This window comes from Tursiops truncatus, chromosome 2 (assembly GCF_011762595.2).
Source record: "Tursiops truncatus isolate mTurTru1 chromosome 2, mTurTru1.mat.Y, whole genome shotgun sequence".
NCBI lineage: Eukaryota > Metazoa > Chordata > Mammalia > Artiodactyla > Delphinidae > Tursiops > Tursiops truncatus.
Window position 1 is genome coordinate 146,427,862 of NC_047035.1, and position 20,195 is coordinate 146,448,056.

General features: G+C 43.3%; 1 protein-coding gene across 1 annotated transcript; it reads left to right on the forward strand.

The window, feature by feature from the left end:
* The first annotated feature begins 6,467 nt into the window (after window positions 1-6,467).
* Window positions 6,468-19,334, forward strand: SNRPA1 (small nuclear ribonucleoprotein polypeptide A'). Its single transcript, XM_004312972.4, has 9 exons — window positions 6,468-6,623; window positions 8,219-8,366; window positions 9,367-9,445; window positions 13,439-13,485; window positions 13,775-13,877; window positions 14,465-14,544; window positions 14,954-15,029; window positions 15,682-15,775; window positions 18,922-19,334. Exons 1-9 carry the CDS (start codon window positions 6,542-6,544, stop codon window positions 18,978-18,980), a joined length of 768 nt encoding a protein of 255 aa, XP_004313020.1. The 5' UTR covers window positions 6,468-6,541; the 3' UTR covers window positions 18,981-19,334.
* The last annotated feature ends 861 nt before the right edge of the window (window positions 19,335-20,195 follow it).

The window sequence follows — 20,195 nt, forward strand, 5'->3', positions numbered from 1 at the left end:
CATAAAATGCCTGTTTGCAAATGGTCCGACCTTAAGATTATCTGGACTCTGTTGGGGCAGGACACGTCTATGGATTTTGTTTTGCATGATGGACTCGTGGGGCATGTCCTCTAAACCCCTCATTTCACAGACCGAGGCTCGTAGAGCTGAAGTGACTTGTCTGGGGCCACCCACTGGCGAGGGTGCTCCATCGTGTGCCCCGGGAGGGAGGCTGGCTCTTGGCAGGAGGGATGGTCACTTCTGCAGCTGGCCAAACAGGGCCACGATGCATTCAGTTTAAGCTGTCTTCATTGCCAGGGGATGACATTTTTCTGACCTTGTCCCCAAAGTCTTTGGCACCTCACAGTGGTCCCCAGAGGCACGTCCCCATCCCTCCCAGGCCACTGCTGATTTTATACGTTGTACCTCTTCAAAGGGCTGGGGAGAATTGCACTTTTTACAGGAGATGCACTTATAGTGGGAAGGAGGGGGGTGAATGGAGCTTTAAGTACAAAACGGCGGTGGGGGAGGGGGGCAACATAGTCTAAATGTGGCCAATGGTGCAGTTCCCTTGAACTTGGGGGACTGCCCTTCATTGCATTTAAATCATTGATAATGTGGCTGGAGGAGCCTTAAGCCTGCAAGCTTGGGGCACACTGGGGCCCCTGGGAGCAGGTGAGGGGTGGAGGTTTAGACCACAGGACGCAAAGGGGAAGGAGGTGGAGAAGTGAAGTAAAAGGAAGGTTATTTTAATAAGAACAAGCAAGGGTGATGGAAAGTAATACACCATAGCCATTCTCTGGCACTGTAAGGTTCTGCCCAGCCGGCTGAGAGGCCGCTAGGGGCCGACTGTCATGAGAAAGGAGTTTGCATCCTGTCCCAGACTTCTCGGCTGCTTTCCTTCATGAGCCAAGGCTTTATCCATCCTGCTGGTTGTCTCAGAATGTCCTGACGCCCCAGGCTCTGCGGCTTGTCCGTGCACGGAACAGCGCCCCCTACGTGGCACAGCGGCTCCTACCACCCAAAGCTGCCCCTCCCCTGGGCACCCCCCCACTCTGTATCAGCTACACCCAGGGTGGTCCTGTTGAGCAGATGGGCACCAGTGTGCCCAGAGCAGAGCACATCTCATTGTAAAGACAGTGGTTCTCACCCAGGGGGTGATTTTTGTCTCCCTGGAGACGTCTGTACTGACATCTAGTGGGTAGAGGCCAGGGATGCTGCTAAACATTGTGGAATGCACAAGACGGTCCCCGCAGCAGAGAATTATCCAGCCCCCAAAGGTGCCGAGGAGGTTGAGAAACCCTAGCCAAGAGAAATGAAATCAAAAAAGAAAACCTGTTCTCAACTTCCTAGAGATACCCTAAAATGAATAAAACCAGCTATAGCTTATGTCCCTGTTTGTGAGCTGAAGCAAGGGAAACCCATACTACTTTCCTTTTTTAAAGTAAAGAAATAAACCCTTCTGTTTTTTTTTGTTTTGTTTTGTTTTTGTTTTTTAACATCTTTATTGGAGTATAATTGCTTACCCTTTTGTTTTTAATTGAATAAGAGAAGGGCTTGTCAAATCAGCTCTCTGGTCTAAGGACTCCACCTGGTGGTTCTCTCGGGAATGAAGTTTGGATTGTTTTCTTTATTTTGAAACAATCAATCGCAAGGCAAAATTACAGAAAAGTTGCAAGTACAGTACAAAGAAGTGTTTTCCTGAACAATTTGAAAGTAAATTACCGATGTAATATCCTACCACCTCCTAAATACTTTAAATTATTTCCCATAAACAAGGATCTTCTCCTACATAACCATGGGGATCAGGAAATTGGTATATTCCTACCATCAATCCTCTGACTGGATTCAAGTCTTGCCAGCTGTCCTGATAATGCCCTTAGCAAAAGGGTCCAATTTAGATCACTCTCTGCATGTACTCATCAGGGCTCTAGCCTTCAATCTAGAACAGTTCCTTGATTCTTTGACTTTCATGACCTTGAACTTTTTAAAGATGACCAGCCAGTTATTTGTAGACTGCTCCTCAGTGTGTGCTTGTCTGAGGTTTCCTCATATTTCCATTCAGGTCAAGCGTCTTTGACATGAATCTCTCCGAAGCCATGCTGTGTTCTTGTCATTGCATCCTAGTAGGTGATACAAGACTTTGACTTGTTCCATTATCGGTGGTGTTAACTTTGATCAGGTGATGAGGGTTCCGTCCCCTACGCACCCCCGCCCCTGGGCTATGAAGTGATGCCTGCTAAAGGATGTCCACTCTCCAACATTGTGCTGATGATCCCAGCCAAAGCAATAGGGCAAAACATAAAGAACTGGTATAAGAATTGGAAAGGCAGAAATAAAACGTTCATTATTCTCAAAGAGCAGGGTTAGGCATGTAGAAAATCCAAAAGAACAGTTATAGATTAATGATTAGAATTAGTAAATGACTTCAGCAAGACTGCTGGATACAATGCCAGTATCAATTGTATTTCCACTGTAAATCAACTGTATTTCAATATACCAGCACTCAATGATTAGAAAATGGAATTTTTAAAATAGAAGATACTGTTTACAACAGCATCAGAAACTATTAAATAACTAGAATAAATCTAGTAAAAGAGGTATAGGACCTCTACACAAAAGCTATAAAACACTAAGAGAAACCAAAGAAGATCTAAATAAATGTTTATGGATTGGAATACTCAATATTGTAAAGATAAGAATTCCCTTCAGGGACTTCCCTGCTTGCACAGTGGTTGAGAATCCACCTGCCAATGCAGGGGACACGAGTTCGATCCCTGGTCCAGGAAGATCCCACATGCCATGGAGCAACTAAGCCCATGTGCCGCAACTACTGGATCCTGCACTCTAGAGCCCGTGAGCCACAACTACTGAGCCCACGTGCTGCAACTCCCGAAGCCCGTGTGCCTAGAGCTCATGCTCCACAACAACAGAAGCCACCGCAAAGAGAAGCCCATGCACCGCAACGAAGAGTAGTCCCTGCTCACCACGACTAGAGAAAGCCCGCACGCAGCAACGAAGACCCAACGCAGCAAAAAAAAAAAAAAAAAATTCCCTTCATCCACAGATGCAATACAATATAAATCAAAGTGTGGGTTCATTTTTAGATACAAGATTTATCTAAAATTTCTATTCAAATGCAACGGGGAATAATAACCAAGACAATGTTGAAAAACAAAGTGGCTCTTTTTTTGAGGCGAATATCAAGTTTTAAAATAGAGCTTAGGGCTTTCCTGTTGGCGCAGTGGTTGAGAGTCTGCCTGCCGATGCAGGGGACATGGGTTCGTGCCCCGGTCCTGGAAGGTCCCACATGCCGCGGAGCGGCTGGGCCCGTGAGCCATGGCCGCTGAGCCTGCGCGTCCGGAGCCTGTGCTCCGCAATGGGAGAGGCCACAACAGTGAGAGGCCCGCGTACCGCAAAAAAAAATAAAGTAGAATAGATCTTATTATTATAAAGACAGTAAGATGGTATGCAAAAATAGGCGACTAAACCCATGGAACAGAATAGCTAGTCCAGAAGTAAATCTTCACATATTTAGACATTTGATTTATGAAAAAGGAGGTAGCACTGTGGCACAATGGTGAAAGGATGGGCTTTTCAATAAATGGTGCTGGATCAACTGAATACCCAGATGAGGAAAAAATATATCTTGATCCCTACCTCAGAGTATGTATGAAAATCTATTCCAGACAGATTGCAAATCCAAATGTGAAAGGGGAAACAATAAAGCTTTTAGAAGAAAAGATTTATAATTTTGGCATAGGCAAAGATTTCTTAACGAGGACTCAAAAAACATTAACCATATAGGGAAAAGTTCGTATATTAGACTATGTTAAAATTAAGAACTTCTGTTCACCAAAAGACAGCATTAACAGAGTGAAAAGGCCACAGAGAGAGGGAAGATAGTTACTGTACTTTTATCTCACAAGGACTTCTATCCAAAAAAAAAAGCACCTACAAATCAGTAAAAAAGGACAGCCCAATAGAAAACCAGACAAAACACCTAAACAAACACTTCACAAAAGCTAATTAAATGGACAATAAATATATATTTTTTAAAGTTCTCAACTGTGTTAGTAATCAGAGAAATAGAATGAAAACCACAATGGGATACCACTACCAACCCACCAGAATGGCTAAACTTAAAAAGACAGGCGATACCAAACGTCAGTAAGGAGTATAAACTGGTACAACCACTTTGGAAAATTAGTAGTATCTACTTAAGCTGAAAGTAAGTAAACCCTATGGCCCAACAATTCTATTTCCAAGTATATATCAGTATATGTGTTCACTTAAAGATATTTATTATAATGCTAGTAGGTGCACTATTTATAATAGCTCCAAACTGAAAATTACCCGTGCTCATCAACAGCAGAATAGACAAATTGTGGAATATTCACACAGTGAGAAACTATATAACAACGAGAATAAATGAACTACATCTACACACAAACAGGTTAAGCAAGAGATGCATAAGGTACAATTGCATTTTGCATAAATACAAAACTAGGCAAAGCCAATCTACGCAAGATGTTAGATTAGTGGTTACCATTGGGGCAAGGGTGTGGCTGGAAGAGGGCAAGAGGTGTGCTTCTGGAATGTGCAATCTCCTGTTCTTGATCTGGATGTCAGTTGCTTGGGTGTGTGTAGTTTGCAGTCTGCTGCATGTATATCATGCTTCAATAGAAAGTTCAAAAGGAATCAATTCCAGGGGAATTGGAGAGCTAAATGTGAAGGATAAAACAACTGAGCCTCTAGTAGATAACACAGAAAAACATTTTGGAGATGAGGGAAGATTTCTCAAACAAGACACACACGTGAATACACATACACATAAACTGAACTATGTAAAAATTAGAAACTTCTGGTCATTAAACAACACCTTTTCATTAACGGTGAAAAGGTCAGTAAGCAGAAAACCCTTTCTGGGTCCCAGACCTACATGACCATAGTAAAAGTGTCCTCCCCAAGATAGGACAAAAGACACTGTCAATGGGCAGGGCTTCTGAGCTAAGAAGTTCTTCTTCTGATGTCTGTTCTTGAATCGGACCCTTTGAAAGCTTGTTTCTTTTTCAAAATGGGAGAGGCAGTCACATTCTTATCCTTTTGATTCAATTTACAGCCCAGATCATGATTTGGTGATTTGGGGAATAAGATGTTTTCCTAGACCAAAATGGATTATAATGAGGATGTATGTGAGGACAGTATTTCCACTCCCTGTGAGGTCTTTGGTATTTAAGCAGTTTTAACCAAAAAAAAAAAAAAAAAAAGTGAAAGGTAAACCACAGAGTATACTCATATCCAGAATATATAAAGAAATCCCATCATGAATAATAATAATAATAAAAGGCAGACAACCCAACAGAAAAAGATGGGCAAAGACTTGAATGGGCACTTTGCAAAAGATATCAAGAGTGGACAACATATACAGAAGATCCTCAACTTTATTAGTTATTAGAGAAAAGCAAAGCATTAGTGCAATACCACTACACACCCACCAGGATCGCTAAAATTATAAAGACTGACCGTGCCAATGAGGCTGACGTTGGAAGTGATGGAAACCCTAACACACCACTAGAGACTGTGGAAATTATTTCAGCCTCTTGGCAGTGATCGTCAGGCATTATCTATCGATGATACCACACCCTATGTCCCATTAGTTCCACTCCTGGAGAAATTAAGATGCATGTGCATCAGATCCACGCACATGAAAATTTATAGCAGCATTATGCAGAACAGCCCCAAACTGGAAACTCTAATGTCCATGAACAGCAAAATGGATAAGTTATGGTGTGAGAGACACAATGGAATTCTATACAACAGCAAGTAAACAAACCTCTGCTGCCTGCAACCTGGATGGATTCCAGGCACGACACAGAGCCGAAGAAACCAGGCACAAAACCAGATTGCATGAGTCTATATCAAAAGCAAGCAAAACTAATCTATGGTGTTGGATTCGCAGTTGCCCTTGGGGAGGGGTGAGGGGGGCAGGTTTTCCGAATAGTGTTCGTTTAGGCGGCCAGCGGCGGCCACGCGGGTGTGCTCACTCTGCTGCAGATTTCTGATCTGCGCGCTTTCCTGTGTACCAGGCTTCAACATGAATATCTAATTGTCTGTAGAGCACAGGCCTAACCACAAATTCGACCGGGGCGGGCGACCCAGCCCGTCCTCATCTGGTACGCCGGGGGCCAAAATCCGGGACCCATCACTGGACCCACGGGTGGAGTGAGGACAGTCACAGCCTCCCTTTCACCTCACGGTGCACGGATGCACGAGAAAGTTCCCTTTCGGGGCTTTCACATTTTGTTAACTTGCGGACACAGCTGTCTGGACTCGGGGTCCCTGCAGACCGCGGCGGTGCCAGAGGAACAGAGCCAGAACCAGAGCGGAGCCCGAGCCCAGGGGCGTGGCTCCTCGATTGCTTCGGCCTGGACGCTGCTCAGCCCGCGCACGCCGGCGGCGATTGGTGCTGCCTGGCGCGGGCGCCGGCGCGGGCGCGGGGCATGCCGGGACGTCAGTGCGGCGAGAGGAGCGGGCGGCGAGGTGGGCGGGAGGTGGCAGGATGGTGAAACTGACGGCGGAGCTGATAGAGCAGGCGGCGCAGTACACCAACGCCGTGCGGGACCGCGAGCTGGACCTGCGGGGTGAGTCGGACGGGGGCGGGCGGTCCGGCCTCCCCGCCCGCCAGGCGGCCCGGCCTAGCCGCGTGCGCCAGGGCCGGAGCGTGGCCGGCGGCCTGCTTCCCGTGCTCCGAGCCGGGCTGGGTCCCGCTGTCGTCGGCGAAAAGCCGTCTCTGGGCCCTTCCGAGGCGCCCCTCACCCCAGCTCTTCCCCGCACACATGGGGCCGCCGCGATGCTCCGGTAGGACCGCGGGCCTGTGCCGGGCCAGCCGGGCGGGCTTCGCGGCCTGAGCCGCTGCGGGACCGGGAAATACACGATCTAGCGGTTGCGACCCTCGTGCGGAGCGAGACGCGTTAACTTGCTGTCGTGAGAGTGTAGACAGGGTAAGGGAGCGAGGAGACGACGTACGGGACAAAAGCGATTGTCTTCCCGATATATGCTCCTCATTGGCTTCAGTCGTCTTTTCCCCCTTTACCAGAACATTGCAAAGAGCGGACTGTGGGAGCGAGGCTGGCGCTGCCCGGTGCCTGCTGAAGGGTCGCGGAAGCCCCCGAACTGTTAGGTTCCTGTAGTGATTTCCGCCTCGGCGTGCAGCTCGTCAGCATTTTAAGGGGCGGCTTCTCCGGGGTATAAGATAATTAGTCTTGGCCTGAGATTCGCTCCCACGGGGAAAGCGCGGTCGCCGGAGCAGCAAGGCTGCGGGCTCTGCTTTCTGCTTGCTTTTTTGTTTGCTGACAAAACCCAGTACTTTCGTTTTGTTGAAACTAAGTTTCTTAGAGAAAGGTTCAACTCAAGCGTAACCGACCGCTTTCACAGTCTTGGCACAGGTGATCCCTGCCTTCTCTCTGAGTCTGAAGTGCACCCCAACGTTGAGGAGTCTTGTTTTGGTGCAGCACTTACTTTGATGTAGCCCTTACAGCTCTGCACTGTGTGCTTTCACCTTGGCTCGTTTAACTTCTTTTTTTCTCCGAGCACTTAGCACAATAATTATGCCCGTGTTAGACAAATCAGGGAGTATTTGAGTTGTCCACAGGGTGATTTACCATTGTGTGTGAAGTATTGACTTTCAACTCTGGGTTTGAGCTGGGGGAGGTGAAGTAAGGGGGAACTGTCATGATATCATGAAGACATCCCAATGAGTTCTAGGAATCGGGCCTGTGGGATGCAAAAGAGGTTGAGGGCTGTTGTCCACCATGTGTGAACAACGTTTGGACGCTGACAGTTAAGCAGCTCACAGCGTAAAGTCCTCTTAGGCCACTTCACTAGCTCTGGGGCCTTGCTTAGAGCAGCATTAGGCACCTTGTAAATATTCTTGAAAACTGTTAGGTACTAGTTACTGCTACTAAGTATTCTCATCATTACTGCCCTTGTCACCATCGCCATCTTCATGTCCACTGCTAGACTATAAGCTTCATGGCAGCTGGGACTTGTGACTGTCTTGTTCCTTGTACTATGTGCCAGTACCTGGCAGTGTCTGGCAACGGCATAGGTGTTAGGTAAACACTTTTGGAAGGAACATTAGCTGTGAGTCCAATTACATGAAATGCTGCTAATGTTTTAGGTGCCTTTTAATTATATTAATATTTGTGTGGGTGTTTTTTTTTCCTCCTTTTTGCAGGGTATAAAATTCCTGTCATTGAAAATCTAGGCGCTACCTTAGACCAGTTTGATGCCATTGATTTTTCTGACAATGAAATCAGGAAACTGGATGGTTTTCCTTTGTTGAGAAGACTGAAAACATTATTAGTGAACAACAACAGAATATGGTAATTGTCTACCAGTGGAAAGTAGCTTTTTCCCCCTAGAGTAAATGTTGCAGAGTTCCCTGAAGAAGTTGCAGTATATACTGCCAGTTAAACCTACATATTTCTTTATTTTTCTTTTTAACCTACATATTTCTTAAATGGAAAATGAGCTGCACTTGTCTCATACAGATCCAGAGATTAATTTGTCATTGGTCTAGTCTTATTTGCATTTATTCAGAAATCTTGTGTGTATATATATATGTTCATGGTAAGTTTCTAATTTAAGTTAAAAACATGCTGCTTTGTACATATTTTGGTTGATTTCTAAAATAATAATTAAAATTATCAGAGGGGTCATATTAAAGAGATAACATAAAATTCAACAATTATATTTTTGACTGAACATCTCATTCTACCTCAAATCCTCTGCTATTTGTTTTTCTTTAACTGCAGCTGATTTTTAGAATATTGCTTATTGAAATTAAGATTTTTTTTTGACCCACGTTCATCATCTCTGTAAATTTTGTTGGAGAAAAGTTATTAAAGGTCTATAGACAATGTCTTTAAGAAGTTCTGGGTGTTGAGTTGCGTTTTTTTAATAGGTGTATTTCTCATGAGTTAACTATTCCGTTGTGGTTTGGTTGGTGTATCTTGTGCTTGAGCTGTGAATGCAGAACCACTTGTATTTCTGTGCTACCTGCACACAAGTCCTGAGATGAGCAAAGTAAGTCTATTTACACAGGACTTTCTCTTCGTGTTAGGTCTCATTAGATAGCGTAGCAGTGGAAGGAGCCCCCGGCAGCTTTCAGGAGGCATTTCAGGAGGCATGGGTTTTAAAATCATCCCACTTCTGTGACCTCAGACAAGTTTCCTCTTTGTGCCTCATTTTCCTTCTGTTAGAGTGTTGGAAGAAAGATCTCTAAGGTTCTTCCCGCTTTGAAGTCCTCTGGGCAAGGGCTTAGATGAAGTTGTTAGCTTACTTAATTTTTACTTTCATTAAGATTTTTTCTTTTTATTTTAGCCGTATAGGTGAGGGACTTGATCAGGCTCTGCCCTGTCTGACAGAACTCATTCTCACCAACAACAGTCTTGTGGAATTGGTAAGTTGAACAGGGGAAAAACGTATTTGCAGGGAGGAGTTAAAGGTACTACATGCCTTTTATAGAAAACTTGGAAAATCCAGAAAATTATCTCATCATCCTTTTTCTTTTCTTAATTAATTCAGGAAAAGGGCCTTTTTTGGTTATGTGTTGCAAATATCTTCCCACTCTCTAGCTCACCTTTTGACTCTCTTAGGGTCTTGATAGAGAAGTTCCTAATTCAAGCATAATCCATTTCATCAGTCTGTTGTTATTAGTACTTTTGAGTTCTGTTAAGCTTCCCCTACCCCAGGGTCATAAAGAAACTCACATATTCTGTTTTCTAGAATCACAGTGTCCAGTATGGTAGCTATTAGCCACAAGTGGCTACTTTGAATTAAGATATACTAGAATATAAAATACACTACAGATTCTAGAGCGTTAGTACAAAAAAAAAAGAATATAAACTATCAATTTTTTTAAACTGACATTGAAATGGTAATATTTTGGAAAATAGGTAAAACAATGTATTATTAAAATTAGTTTCTCCTGTTTTAATGTCACTACTAGAAAATTACACATGTGACATACATTAAATTTTGTTGGAGAGTTTTATTCGAGAAATTATTGTTTTCCTCCACATTTAGATCAACGATCCATTTGAAATCTGTTTTTTTTAAAAAAAAACATTATACTTTCTTTATTTTTTTATAAATTTATTTATTTCTTTTATTATTTTTGGCTGCGTTGGGTCTTCGTTGCTGCGTGTGGGCTTTCTCTAGTTGTGGCGAGCGGGCTTCGCATTGCGGTGGCTTCTCTTGTTGTGGAGCATGGGCTCCAGGTGCACGGGCTTCAGTAGTTGTGGCTCAGGGGCTTAGTTGCCCTTCAGCATGTGGGATCTTCCCGGACCAGGGCTCGAACCTGTGTCCCCTGCATTGGCAGGTGGATTCTTAACCACTGTGCCACCAAGGAAGCCCCTGAAATCCAGTTTCTTATAAGATAGGGGGCAAGTTTCATTTTCTCTATTTGAATATGATTATTCTTATGTTTTTAAATTTCTGCTCTGTGTATAATTTTTAACAAAATTGAGCTTATACTGTACATTGTTTTGCAACCTAAATTTCTCACTTAAATACTGGATGTTTAAGTTCATATGATATAACTTGATTTAAGGTTATTATGCCCTTAACCCCTCCCTTCCCTATTTCCCTGATTGTTCCTTTCCTGGTGGACGAGGTCTATAAGCTTCTTTCAGATTCCCAAAGGAGTACTTGACTCCAAAAGTAAGAAAGCACTGATCTGAGGGCATGTCCTTTCTAAACTATATGAGGTATGTGCGTTCATAGGGAACTTGTGGCATGATGGGGGCAGTATATTCTGTGTGTTGTAATTGTGTTTAAAGCTGTTTGCAAAGATGAAGGCTGTTTGTCCGATCAGTCACCGAAAGAGGTGTATTAAAATCCTGCATGATAGTGGATTTGACTGTTTCCTTGGAGTTCTGTCAATTTTAGTTTTATATATTTTTAGGTTATTTTATTTGATATATCCAAATTTTATGTATCTTACTGATGAAATAAACCTTTTATGTGTGGTGACCCTCTTTACATCTTATTAGTGCTGTTTTACCCTGGTTGTCTATTTTATCTGCTGCAGTATACCAAAACAAGCTTTCTTTCAATTAGTATTTGCATAATCATTTTTTTCATCCTAACTTTACATTGTTTTTCTGTACTTATATTTTAGATTTGTCTCTTGAAAACAGCATATGATAGGATTCTTTTTTTAAATCCAGTCTGAAGTCTGACTTTTAAATGAAATAGTCTGTTTATGTTTAATGTAATTACTGGTATATTTGAGTTTATCTTCTTTCTTTTCTAGAATTTTTTATTTGTTCCATCTATCTGCAATTCTTTTTCTCTCCTGTATTGCTTGCTCTCTCTTTTTTTTGGCATTCCACTTCTCCTTCTGATAGTTTAGAGATTAACTAATTATTAAATAGACTCTGTTTCTATTCTTAGCATCCTAGGAATTAGCACACCCATATTTATCCAAGTGTAAAGCAGTTAACCAGCACCTCTACCTCCTGAATAATGTGGCACCTTAACCATCTCACTGCCCCCCACCCCCCCGTGAAGACGCCACTGTGTTTTGCACAGTCCATATGTGTGTCTGTGTGTGCGACTAAATTTACCGTTCTTCCTTTCTTTTGGTTTTGCAGCTTTATTGAAGTATGATGGACAAATGAAAATTATATATGTTTAAGGTGTACAATGTGAAATTTGATATATGTATACATTGTGAAATGATTACCACAGACTAACATATTCACCACTTCACCTAGTTACCTTTTCGTGTGTGCAGTGAGAATACTTGAGATCTACTTTTTTATCATATTGAGTACACCATATGTTATTTTTAACTATAGTCGCAATGTTGTACCTGAAATCTCTAGAACTTATTTATCTTATAACTGAAAGTTTGTGCTCTTTAATCAATAGCTCATCTCCCCTTTCCTCCACCCCCTCAGCCTCTGGTAACCACCATTCAACTCTGTTGCTGTGAGTTGGACTTTTCTTGAGATTCCACATAAAAGTGAGGTCAGGCAATATTTGTCTTCCTTTGTTCCTTTTTGGATTGTTCTCTAGATTTCCTTTAGTGATGGTGTGCCAGTAGCAAGCTTTAGAGCTCCCTCCCATGCTGTTGTGAGGTATTTAAAAGTGGCAGCTTTCTGAGCACCTGGCTGTGTTGCCCTCTCCTGCTTTTACTTGTACTTTTTTCCTCATTGTCCCTCTTGGCCCTGTCCCACTTAGTTCAGATCTGTTCTAGCAGTTTCTCCTCCATGTGGGGCTTTGTTCTGGAAAGGGCACAGTTTCTGGTGGAGTGAAGTCCCAGATTGCTCGAGCCCTTCAGGCGTCATCACACACTTAATGTGTTCATTATTGGGACATGCCTATCTTTTGCCTATCCTTTCTCAAACTGGGTACCTGTCAGTCGCTTTGGAGTTCTCGGGTCTCTTGGACGCCTCTCTGCCTTTCCTCTCTTCTTCCTTTATGGATGTTGTCACCAGGCAAGGCATGTAGCTCTCACAGTAGTTTGTCCTCACTGGCTTCTGTGTTAGGTTCTTGCCAGAGTACCTTTTCATCTAGTTTGCTTGTAGTTGACTGTACATTTTGGTTTTCCTATCCTTGTGGCACTGTGTTTTATGACATAATTTGGGAAGATTCAAAAGCTAACCTGCCTTCTTCCCATATACGTTTGTTTTTTTTTTTCTTTGCGGTACGTGGGCCTCTCACTGTTGTGGCCTCTCCCGTTGCGGAGCACAGGCTCCGGACGCGCAGGCTCAGCGGCCATGGCTCACAGGCCCAGCTGCTCCGCGGCATGTGGGATCTTCCCGGACTGGGGTACGAACCTGTGTCCCCTGCATCGGCAGGCGGACTCTCAACCACTGCACCACCAGGGAAGCCCAATATATACGTTATTTTTTAAGTGTACTCCTTGTCCTTGAAAATTTTATTTGAAGAGGTTTGGGGGCGCCTAGAATAAAGCTGCCTTCCCTCAAAGATGACATACCCGTGTTGCTCCCAGGCACCAACAGGAAAAACCACCTTACACCAAGATCACGGTTTGAGGTTCCCTATGTGAACAACTTGCTCAAAAGTTACAGAAGTTTTCACATTGCTTTCTTTTCTCAATCACTGCTTTAAGCTCAGTAGTCCTTTTGAACTTGCTACAGGAAATGATTTTTTTTTTTTTTTTTTTTTTGGTCTCTTCTGCTGTTGAGACAGAAACTGTTGTGGCCAAGATATTAAGTTTAAGAAGCTCAAATTTATGAACCAGGGTATTCAGTAGAAATGTGCCAAGCATCTGTGATGTGCTAGTGTTGTGCGGTTCTGGGGCAGGAAAAGCAAATGCATAAAAGACAAGATCAGTCCTTGCTGCAAAGGCATCCACCATTTCACAGTATCAAAATGGGGTGTGGTATTCGTGTTCTTACCTGTGGCTGTTATTTTACAGGGTGATCTGGACCCTTTGGCATCTCTCAAATCATTGACTTATTTAAGGTATGGAAATTATTTGTGGTGGTGACAATAAAGTCTTTTAAAATAACACCATTACCAGCCTTGATCTTAAAGTCATCAGTTAGTAAAAAGTACCTTTAAAAAACAAATACTGAAAGTATTTCCTTTGGGCTATGTTAAAATTTCCGTAGTGTTAAGTTCTTATGACATTGAAATGTGAAGAATAGTGAACTTTGCCTTACTTCATGGACTCATTAGATTTTATTAAAATGGACCTCTTGAGTGCTGTGCTGTGAACAACATTGGCACTGTATTGTTCCTTTTCTTGTAGTATTCTAAGGAATCCTGTAACAAATAAGAAGCATTACAGACTATATGTGATTTATAAAGTTCCACAAGTCAGAGTACTGGATTTCCAGAAGGTGAAACTAAAAGTAAGTATTACTCTGTTGTAAGTCATTATAGATTGGTGTGTTTTCCTTTATACTTTCGTTACTGACTTTTTAAATGGCCCAGTGATTTTTATCATTGGTTTATAATGAGAATGGGGAGGGGGCGCTAAGTCAATTTTCGCATACGGTGTTTATGGTGGGACTTTGAGTTCCGGTTGTCTTGTGTGGGGCTGGCCTTTCTAGAGGTGGCACAGCCTCAGAGCCGCCGTGGGCACTGTCACAGCAGACGGCCTGCTTAGATGCACTCCCTGTGGGGAGTGTAATGTAATCCACGTTTCAGTACCTTTAATTGTTAGAATGATTTTCCCTTTATTGGGGGATTTTTTTTTTTTTTTTAACCTTCTTAGTTCCTTGAGAGCCCCTCCTTGAAACTCGGAGAGGGAACTTTCTTCAAGGACCTTCACCAGAAAGGCGACCACTGTGTCTCCTTTTAATGTGAAATTGGCTTCGTGGTATTTTCACCAGCCCAGAGTATTCCAGGAGAGTTTTCTTCCATGTTTTCTGAGGAATGCATCTAAATGCATGTGGTATTCCTATTTCCATTAACTATGTGTGTGGTGTCGCTGTAGGAGCGTCAGGAAGCAGAGAAAATGTTCAAGGGCAAACGGGGTGCACAACTTGCAAAGGATATTGCCAGGAGAAGCAAAACGTAAGATCCGGATGTCCAACTTCACTCCACTTCACCTTCAGAAACATTATCTGTCTGGCATTTTGCCTCCTGCAAAATGAAATGAAACACCTGTGACTACTACAGTACTAAATTTGCGTGATGATGATCCGTGACCATCAGTGGTCCATGTATCACATGAGATTTCTACCAGGGTAGCAGAGCAAATATTTCAGTATTCAGTCTTAGTGTGATATTATATACGTCCTCCTTTCTCTGTAGGAAGATGAACTGGGTGGTGTTTCTGAAGGAGAGAGTTTCTTGTATCAGTTTGTTAACAAAGATAAGATACTACACTGGTTGAATTACTTTCAAAAGCTTTTGAAAGTAAAAGAGAAGCAATTTCTATTGGTCTGGATTTGACAGTTTTGTACTTCCCTCCCCTCCCAAGTTTCAATCCAGGTGCTGGTTTGCCAACTGACAAAAAGAAAGGTGGGCCATCTCCAGGGGATGTGGAAGCAATCAAGGTAATCATGTGTTAGGATTCTTGGACTGGAGTGAGCTGTTATGGGTTTAGGACACAAAATTATGTAATAACCCAAGTAATAAATCAAACACTGCAAATTTTCCCCACAGTTGTTAGAATCCAGCTGTATTTTTGTGTAAGGAAAAACTAGCTTAAAGATATCATATGACCAGACTTTGACTTGAATTAATTATATGAGCCAGTCAAAGTGGAGGCAGCTCTGGTCTTTCTCATTTTCCCAGGATGTGTTTTATTTGAACAGTTAGTTACCTTTGCATGCTGTCTTAATTTTTACTTTGAAAGATTTGCTACCTGAAAGATCCTGCTTGATGAGAAATCCTAATTTTATAATACTGCCTCCTAAATTATCCAGTAGCATAATTCCAAATAGGTACTTCAATTAGCTAAGATTTTAGGACACGAGCAGCGATTATTTGCTCTCTTATAATAGGGTCTACAGCTGTTTACCAATTTTGGAAATTTATGATTTGGTTTTGGGCTTGATTTCACTGTGCCAGTAAAATTCTTCCCCCAACAAAGAACTATTTAATATTCCAACTCAGAAAGACGGTGTGAATTCCTGTGAGTGTTTTCTGGGTGGTGGAGGCTTAGATGAAAGTAACTGTCCGTCTCCATTGTCTCCTGGCATCCAGAATGCTATAGCAAACGCATCAACTTTGGCTGAAGTGGAGCGGCTGAAGGGCTTGCTTCAGTCCGGTCAGATACCTGGCAGAGAACGCAGATCAGGTAACAATGTTCTGTCTTTATTTCCAAATTAATGGTACACTTGGAGTGATTGCAAAACAAATGGTACACTTGGAGTGATTGCAAAACAGTTTAGATGCTACGACCCAAGAATGCTACAATAGTGCCTCATTACCATCTAATCTAATCCACACAAAATGCCTTTAAATGCTCTTTGAAGAGAAATCATTTGTTAAAGAATGTTATGTTCTAGGACTCTGGGGTTTTTGTAAAAGTTGAGACAAACATTATTTCATAGCCATGGAATGAAAGCGAACAGTGGAGGTGACCGTGTTGCCTTTGACCCCTGTCCATGTAGGCTAGCTTAGCAGATGAGGACACAGGCTCCAGAGCCAGACAGGCTGAGGGTCAGAGCTTAGCCTCACCAGTTCTGTCCTTGGGTAAATTTCTTAATCTGTACTTACTCTTAAATCTGTGTCCTTATCTTTAAATCTGAGATAGTGATAATGGTAACCTCAAAAGGTTGTTGGGAGCACTAAGTAAGATACTTCGTAGGTAGCACTGAGCATAGGGTGTGAGCCCTTCTGATAGTAAATGCCAGCTTTGTGTAAGGCAGACTGGTGGACAGTTGGGTATAAAGTGAAAACTACCCCAGACCGTGCATATTACAAGTTTGATATGAATGTAACTGGGACCTCTGTCTAGACTGGCAGCTCAGGGAAAGTTTCCTTGGGGAAATAATGCTGGAACTGAAGCTAAAAATGAGTAAGACGTTAATTAGACCAGTGGTTCTCATCCGTGTGGTCCTTGGGGCCTTGGGGCACACATTTTTGGTTTCCTGGGTGACGATGGAATGGGGGTGCATAAAGCACCTCTGTGCCTACGTGGGTGGTTGGCTCCCTGTGCTTGTGCTGGCTCAGGTGAGAGGCAGGCAGCTTCACCAACGTGAAGTGAGCTTGCCACTTCAAGGAGAGCAGCTAGTGTTTGTTACCAATGATAATCAAATTTTCAAGCAGAAATTAAAAGCTGGGAAAATTTTTTTCCACAATTGTAACCTTGACAGTTTCCCAGTACTTCCAGACTTCTCTGCGGAAATTGTTGCTATTAATGAATGTGATTTTTTTTATATAACATATAAAGAAATGGGTCAACATTTGGAAGACCTGTATAACTCAGTGAACAATGTTTTCCAAATGATGTTACAGAGTTATGCATCCATTCAGAGTACAGAGTAAACCGGTGGATTTTCAAGTCAGAGAGTATGAAAAGTTCATTGATAAGGTTTCAGACTCCACACTGCAATCTAACCTTTAAGAAACTACCACTTTCAGGACTTCCCTGGCAGTCCAGTGGTTAAGACTTGGCTTTTACTGCTGTGGGCCTGGGTTCGGTCCCTGGTCGGGGAACTAAAATCCCACAAGCCAAGTGATGTGGCCAAAAAAAAAAACAACTACCACTTCTGTCAAGTTTGGGCATAGTATCAGAAAAGAATATCCACAACTGCCTGCAAAGACTTAAAATACTCCTCCCTTGTCTAACTACATGTCTGTGTGAGGCTGACTTTCTTCATACCCTTCAATCAAAACAACATACTGTAGCAAGTGGAATGATGAAGTCACTACACGGGTCCAGCTGCTATTTGGCAGACATTACAGAGATGGGCAAAACTAGAAAATAATGCCGACTTTCTCACTAAATATTTTTGTTTTAGAAAATATTGGTATTGTTATATTTTATAAAAATATAAACATTGTTACTATATAATAGATTTATTGTTTTAATGAATTACTGTTTTTCAAAATACTTTTAATTTTCTAACATACTATCGATAAACGTAATCTACTTAAACAAAAGCTCTTTGGGTCCTAAAATTAAAATATTTGAGAACCCCTGAACTAGACAAAGGCAGAATGGCATTCTCGGGGCAAGGAACTGCACTGGCCTTAAGAGATCCTTGCACACTTGGACTGAAGGAGGACAGTGTGAGCCAAGGTCAAGGGATGGGGGGAATGTGGTGAGACGGGCAGCAGAGTGAGCTCTCAAGTCCAGCCCCTCCGGGGACTGCAGGCCTGCAGTCCCCATGCCGGAGGAGGTCTGCGGTCCTGAGAACAATACAGGTCTGTCAAAGGCTTTCAAGACTCCCTGGTAACAGCTTGGGGGAGGAAGCTGTGTCTAATTGCTTATTGGGACTGCAGTATGACAAAATTACTGAATTAATTTGCTTCCCCTAAAGTGTTTTATTTGAGCCTTAGGCTAGCTTTGGATTTTTCAGTGTCATCTAAACATGCGGGCACATTGAGGACAGGAAGATGGAGATTGTTCCTGGTTCTGTCAATTTCAGTGGGCCCAGGCTTCTGAGTAGCAGCACTTCCTGTATCTAGAAATGTAATGTTTGGGTCTAACTAGAAACAAACATGAGAAATTTTCCCTAACATTGACAGGGTTAAAACATTTCCTTTATCAGAATACATTGACTAAAATATCTGCAATAAATTGTTGACAAATAACAACTGTTTCATTGTTGTTGCCATATTTTTCTTAATTTAGAGACATAGTCACTAACTGACTATCCCCAGCATGTGGTAGGTATTCCCCCCCCGCCCCTTTTTTAAATCTTTTTGAGTGTTCCCAGTTTCTTTGCCCATAGTAGTGGCAAGAACAAAACACAAAGTGTAAGCTTTTTGTGTTTATAAAAAATGAGTTATCACGCTTCCCTGGTGGTGCAGTGGTTGAGAGTCCGCCTGCCGATGCAGGGGACACAGGTTTGTGCCCTGGTCCGGGAGGATCCCACATGCCGTGGATCGGCTAGGCCCGTGAGCCATGGCTGCTGATCCTGCGTGTCTGGAGCCTGTGCTCCGCAACGGGAGAGGCCACGGCAGTGAGAGGCCCGAGTACCGCAAAAAAAAAAAAAAAAAAGAGTTATCAGCTTGACTAGAATGGCAGGCAAAGAGTTTGACTTGCATAAAACACCTTTGTGACCCTTCCTCTTAGGAACTGACAATCCTTTCCAATACCTGCCAAAGATAGATGGTCTCCAGACCCTAAACTCCTCAAGGCAGAGGCCGCTGTTGGGCTTTTGTACCTTGCCCAGGGCCTGGCACACAGCAGCCTCACGGATGGGCGCTCACACACTGAGCAAGCACGTTCTCTAAAATTGATATTACTTCCGGCTTTGTGTTTTTCTCTAGGCCCCACTGATGATGGTGAAGAGGAGATGGAAGAAGACACGGTCACAAATGGGTCCTGAGCAGGGTGGCCTCTAAGGATCTCAGGACATACAAGAGTCCACTTCAGACAGGTCCTGCTTTTTGAATAGCTTTGTTTGTGTCAGCAAGGTAGAGTTCATAAGCATTGTTGAAATGCTTAAGACTGCTGGTAATTTTGTAATAAAAATTTTGAAATCTAAACGCCAGTTTTCTATCAATAGTGCAAATAAAGGACGTGCTGTGCTGCGGATTGCACATCATTGGGGTGTATGTGTGGTGAGACCTGGACGTGTGGGAGTTGGAAATGCAGGAGGGCAGATCTTGTGGGTAGGCTTCCCAGTCCTCATGAAATGTTTAGGTTTTTAAATTCATAATAAAACTTACAGTTATCTGTGTGCTGCCACTGATTGTCAGAATTTGCGATCTGGGGTGCATTTTTTTTTCTGCATGAAAAATAACAAGAGCTTTGTTAAAGGCAGCCAGGCTCTAGGGCTTTACAGAAGTCAACATCCTTTAAAGTTTTTATTTAACCCTATGTACAAACATGCAAACGATGAACTGCTGGTTGGGACAGTTAGAGGGGATGTGATGTCTGCCTGTCAGTTGGTGGGATTTGTGCAGAGTAGCAGCACGTTCCAGCGCTGAGGACGCAGTGGAGGAGTTGGGGCTGCCCGGCAGCCCACTAAGGCGTGGTGTCCAGCTCCTGGGTGCCCATTACAGTCCTAACACCCTGCTGTGGCCAGTTTGGGCTAATCTAAAAATCAAGGTGGGGCTTCCTTGGTGGCGCAGTGGTTAAGAATCCTCCTGCCAATGCAGGGGACACGGGTTCGAGCCCTGGTCCAGGAGGATCCCACATGCCGCAGAGCAGCTAAGCCCGTGCACCACAACTACTGAGCCTGCGCTCTAGAGCCCGTGAGCCACAACTACTGAGCCCACGTGCCACAACTACTGAGCCCACGTGCCACAACTACTGAGCCCACGTGCCACAACTACTGAAGCCCGCGCACCTAGAGCCGGTGCTCCGCAACAAGAGAAGCCACTGCAGTGAGAAGCCCACGCTCCGCAATGAAGAGTAGCCCCCGCTCGCCGCAACTAGAGAAAGCCCGTGCGCAGCAACGAAGACCCAGTGCAGCCAAAAATAAATAAAATAAATTTTTTAATAAATAAAAATCAGGGTGGTGGAGGGGAGTGCCTTCGCCAGCCATCTTTTCTCATCTGCTGGTGTTTGTGTTGTTTTTTAAAGCTCCCTGGATGAT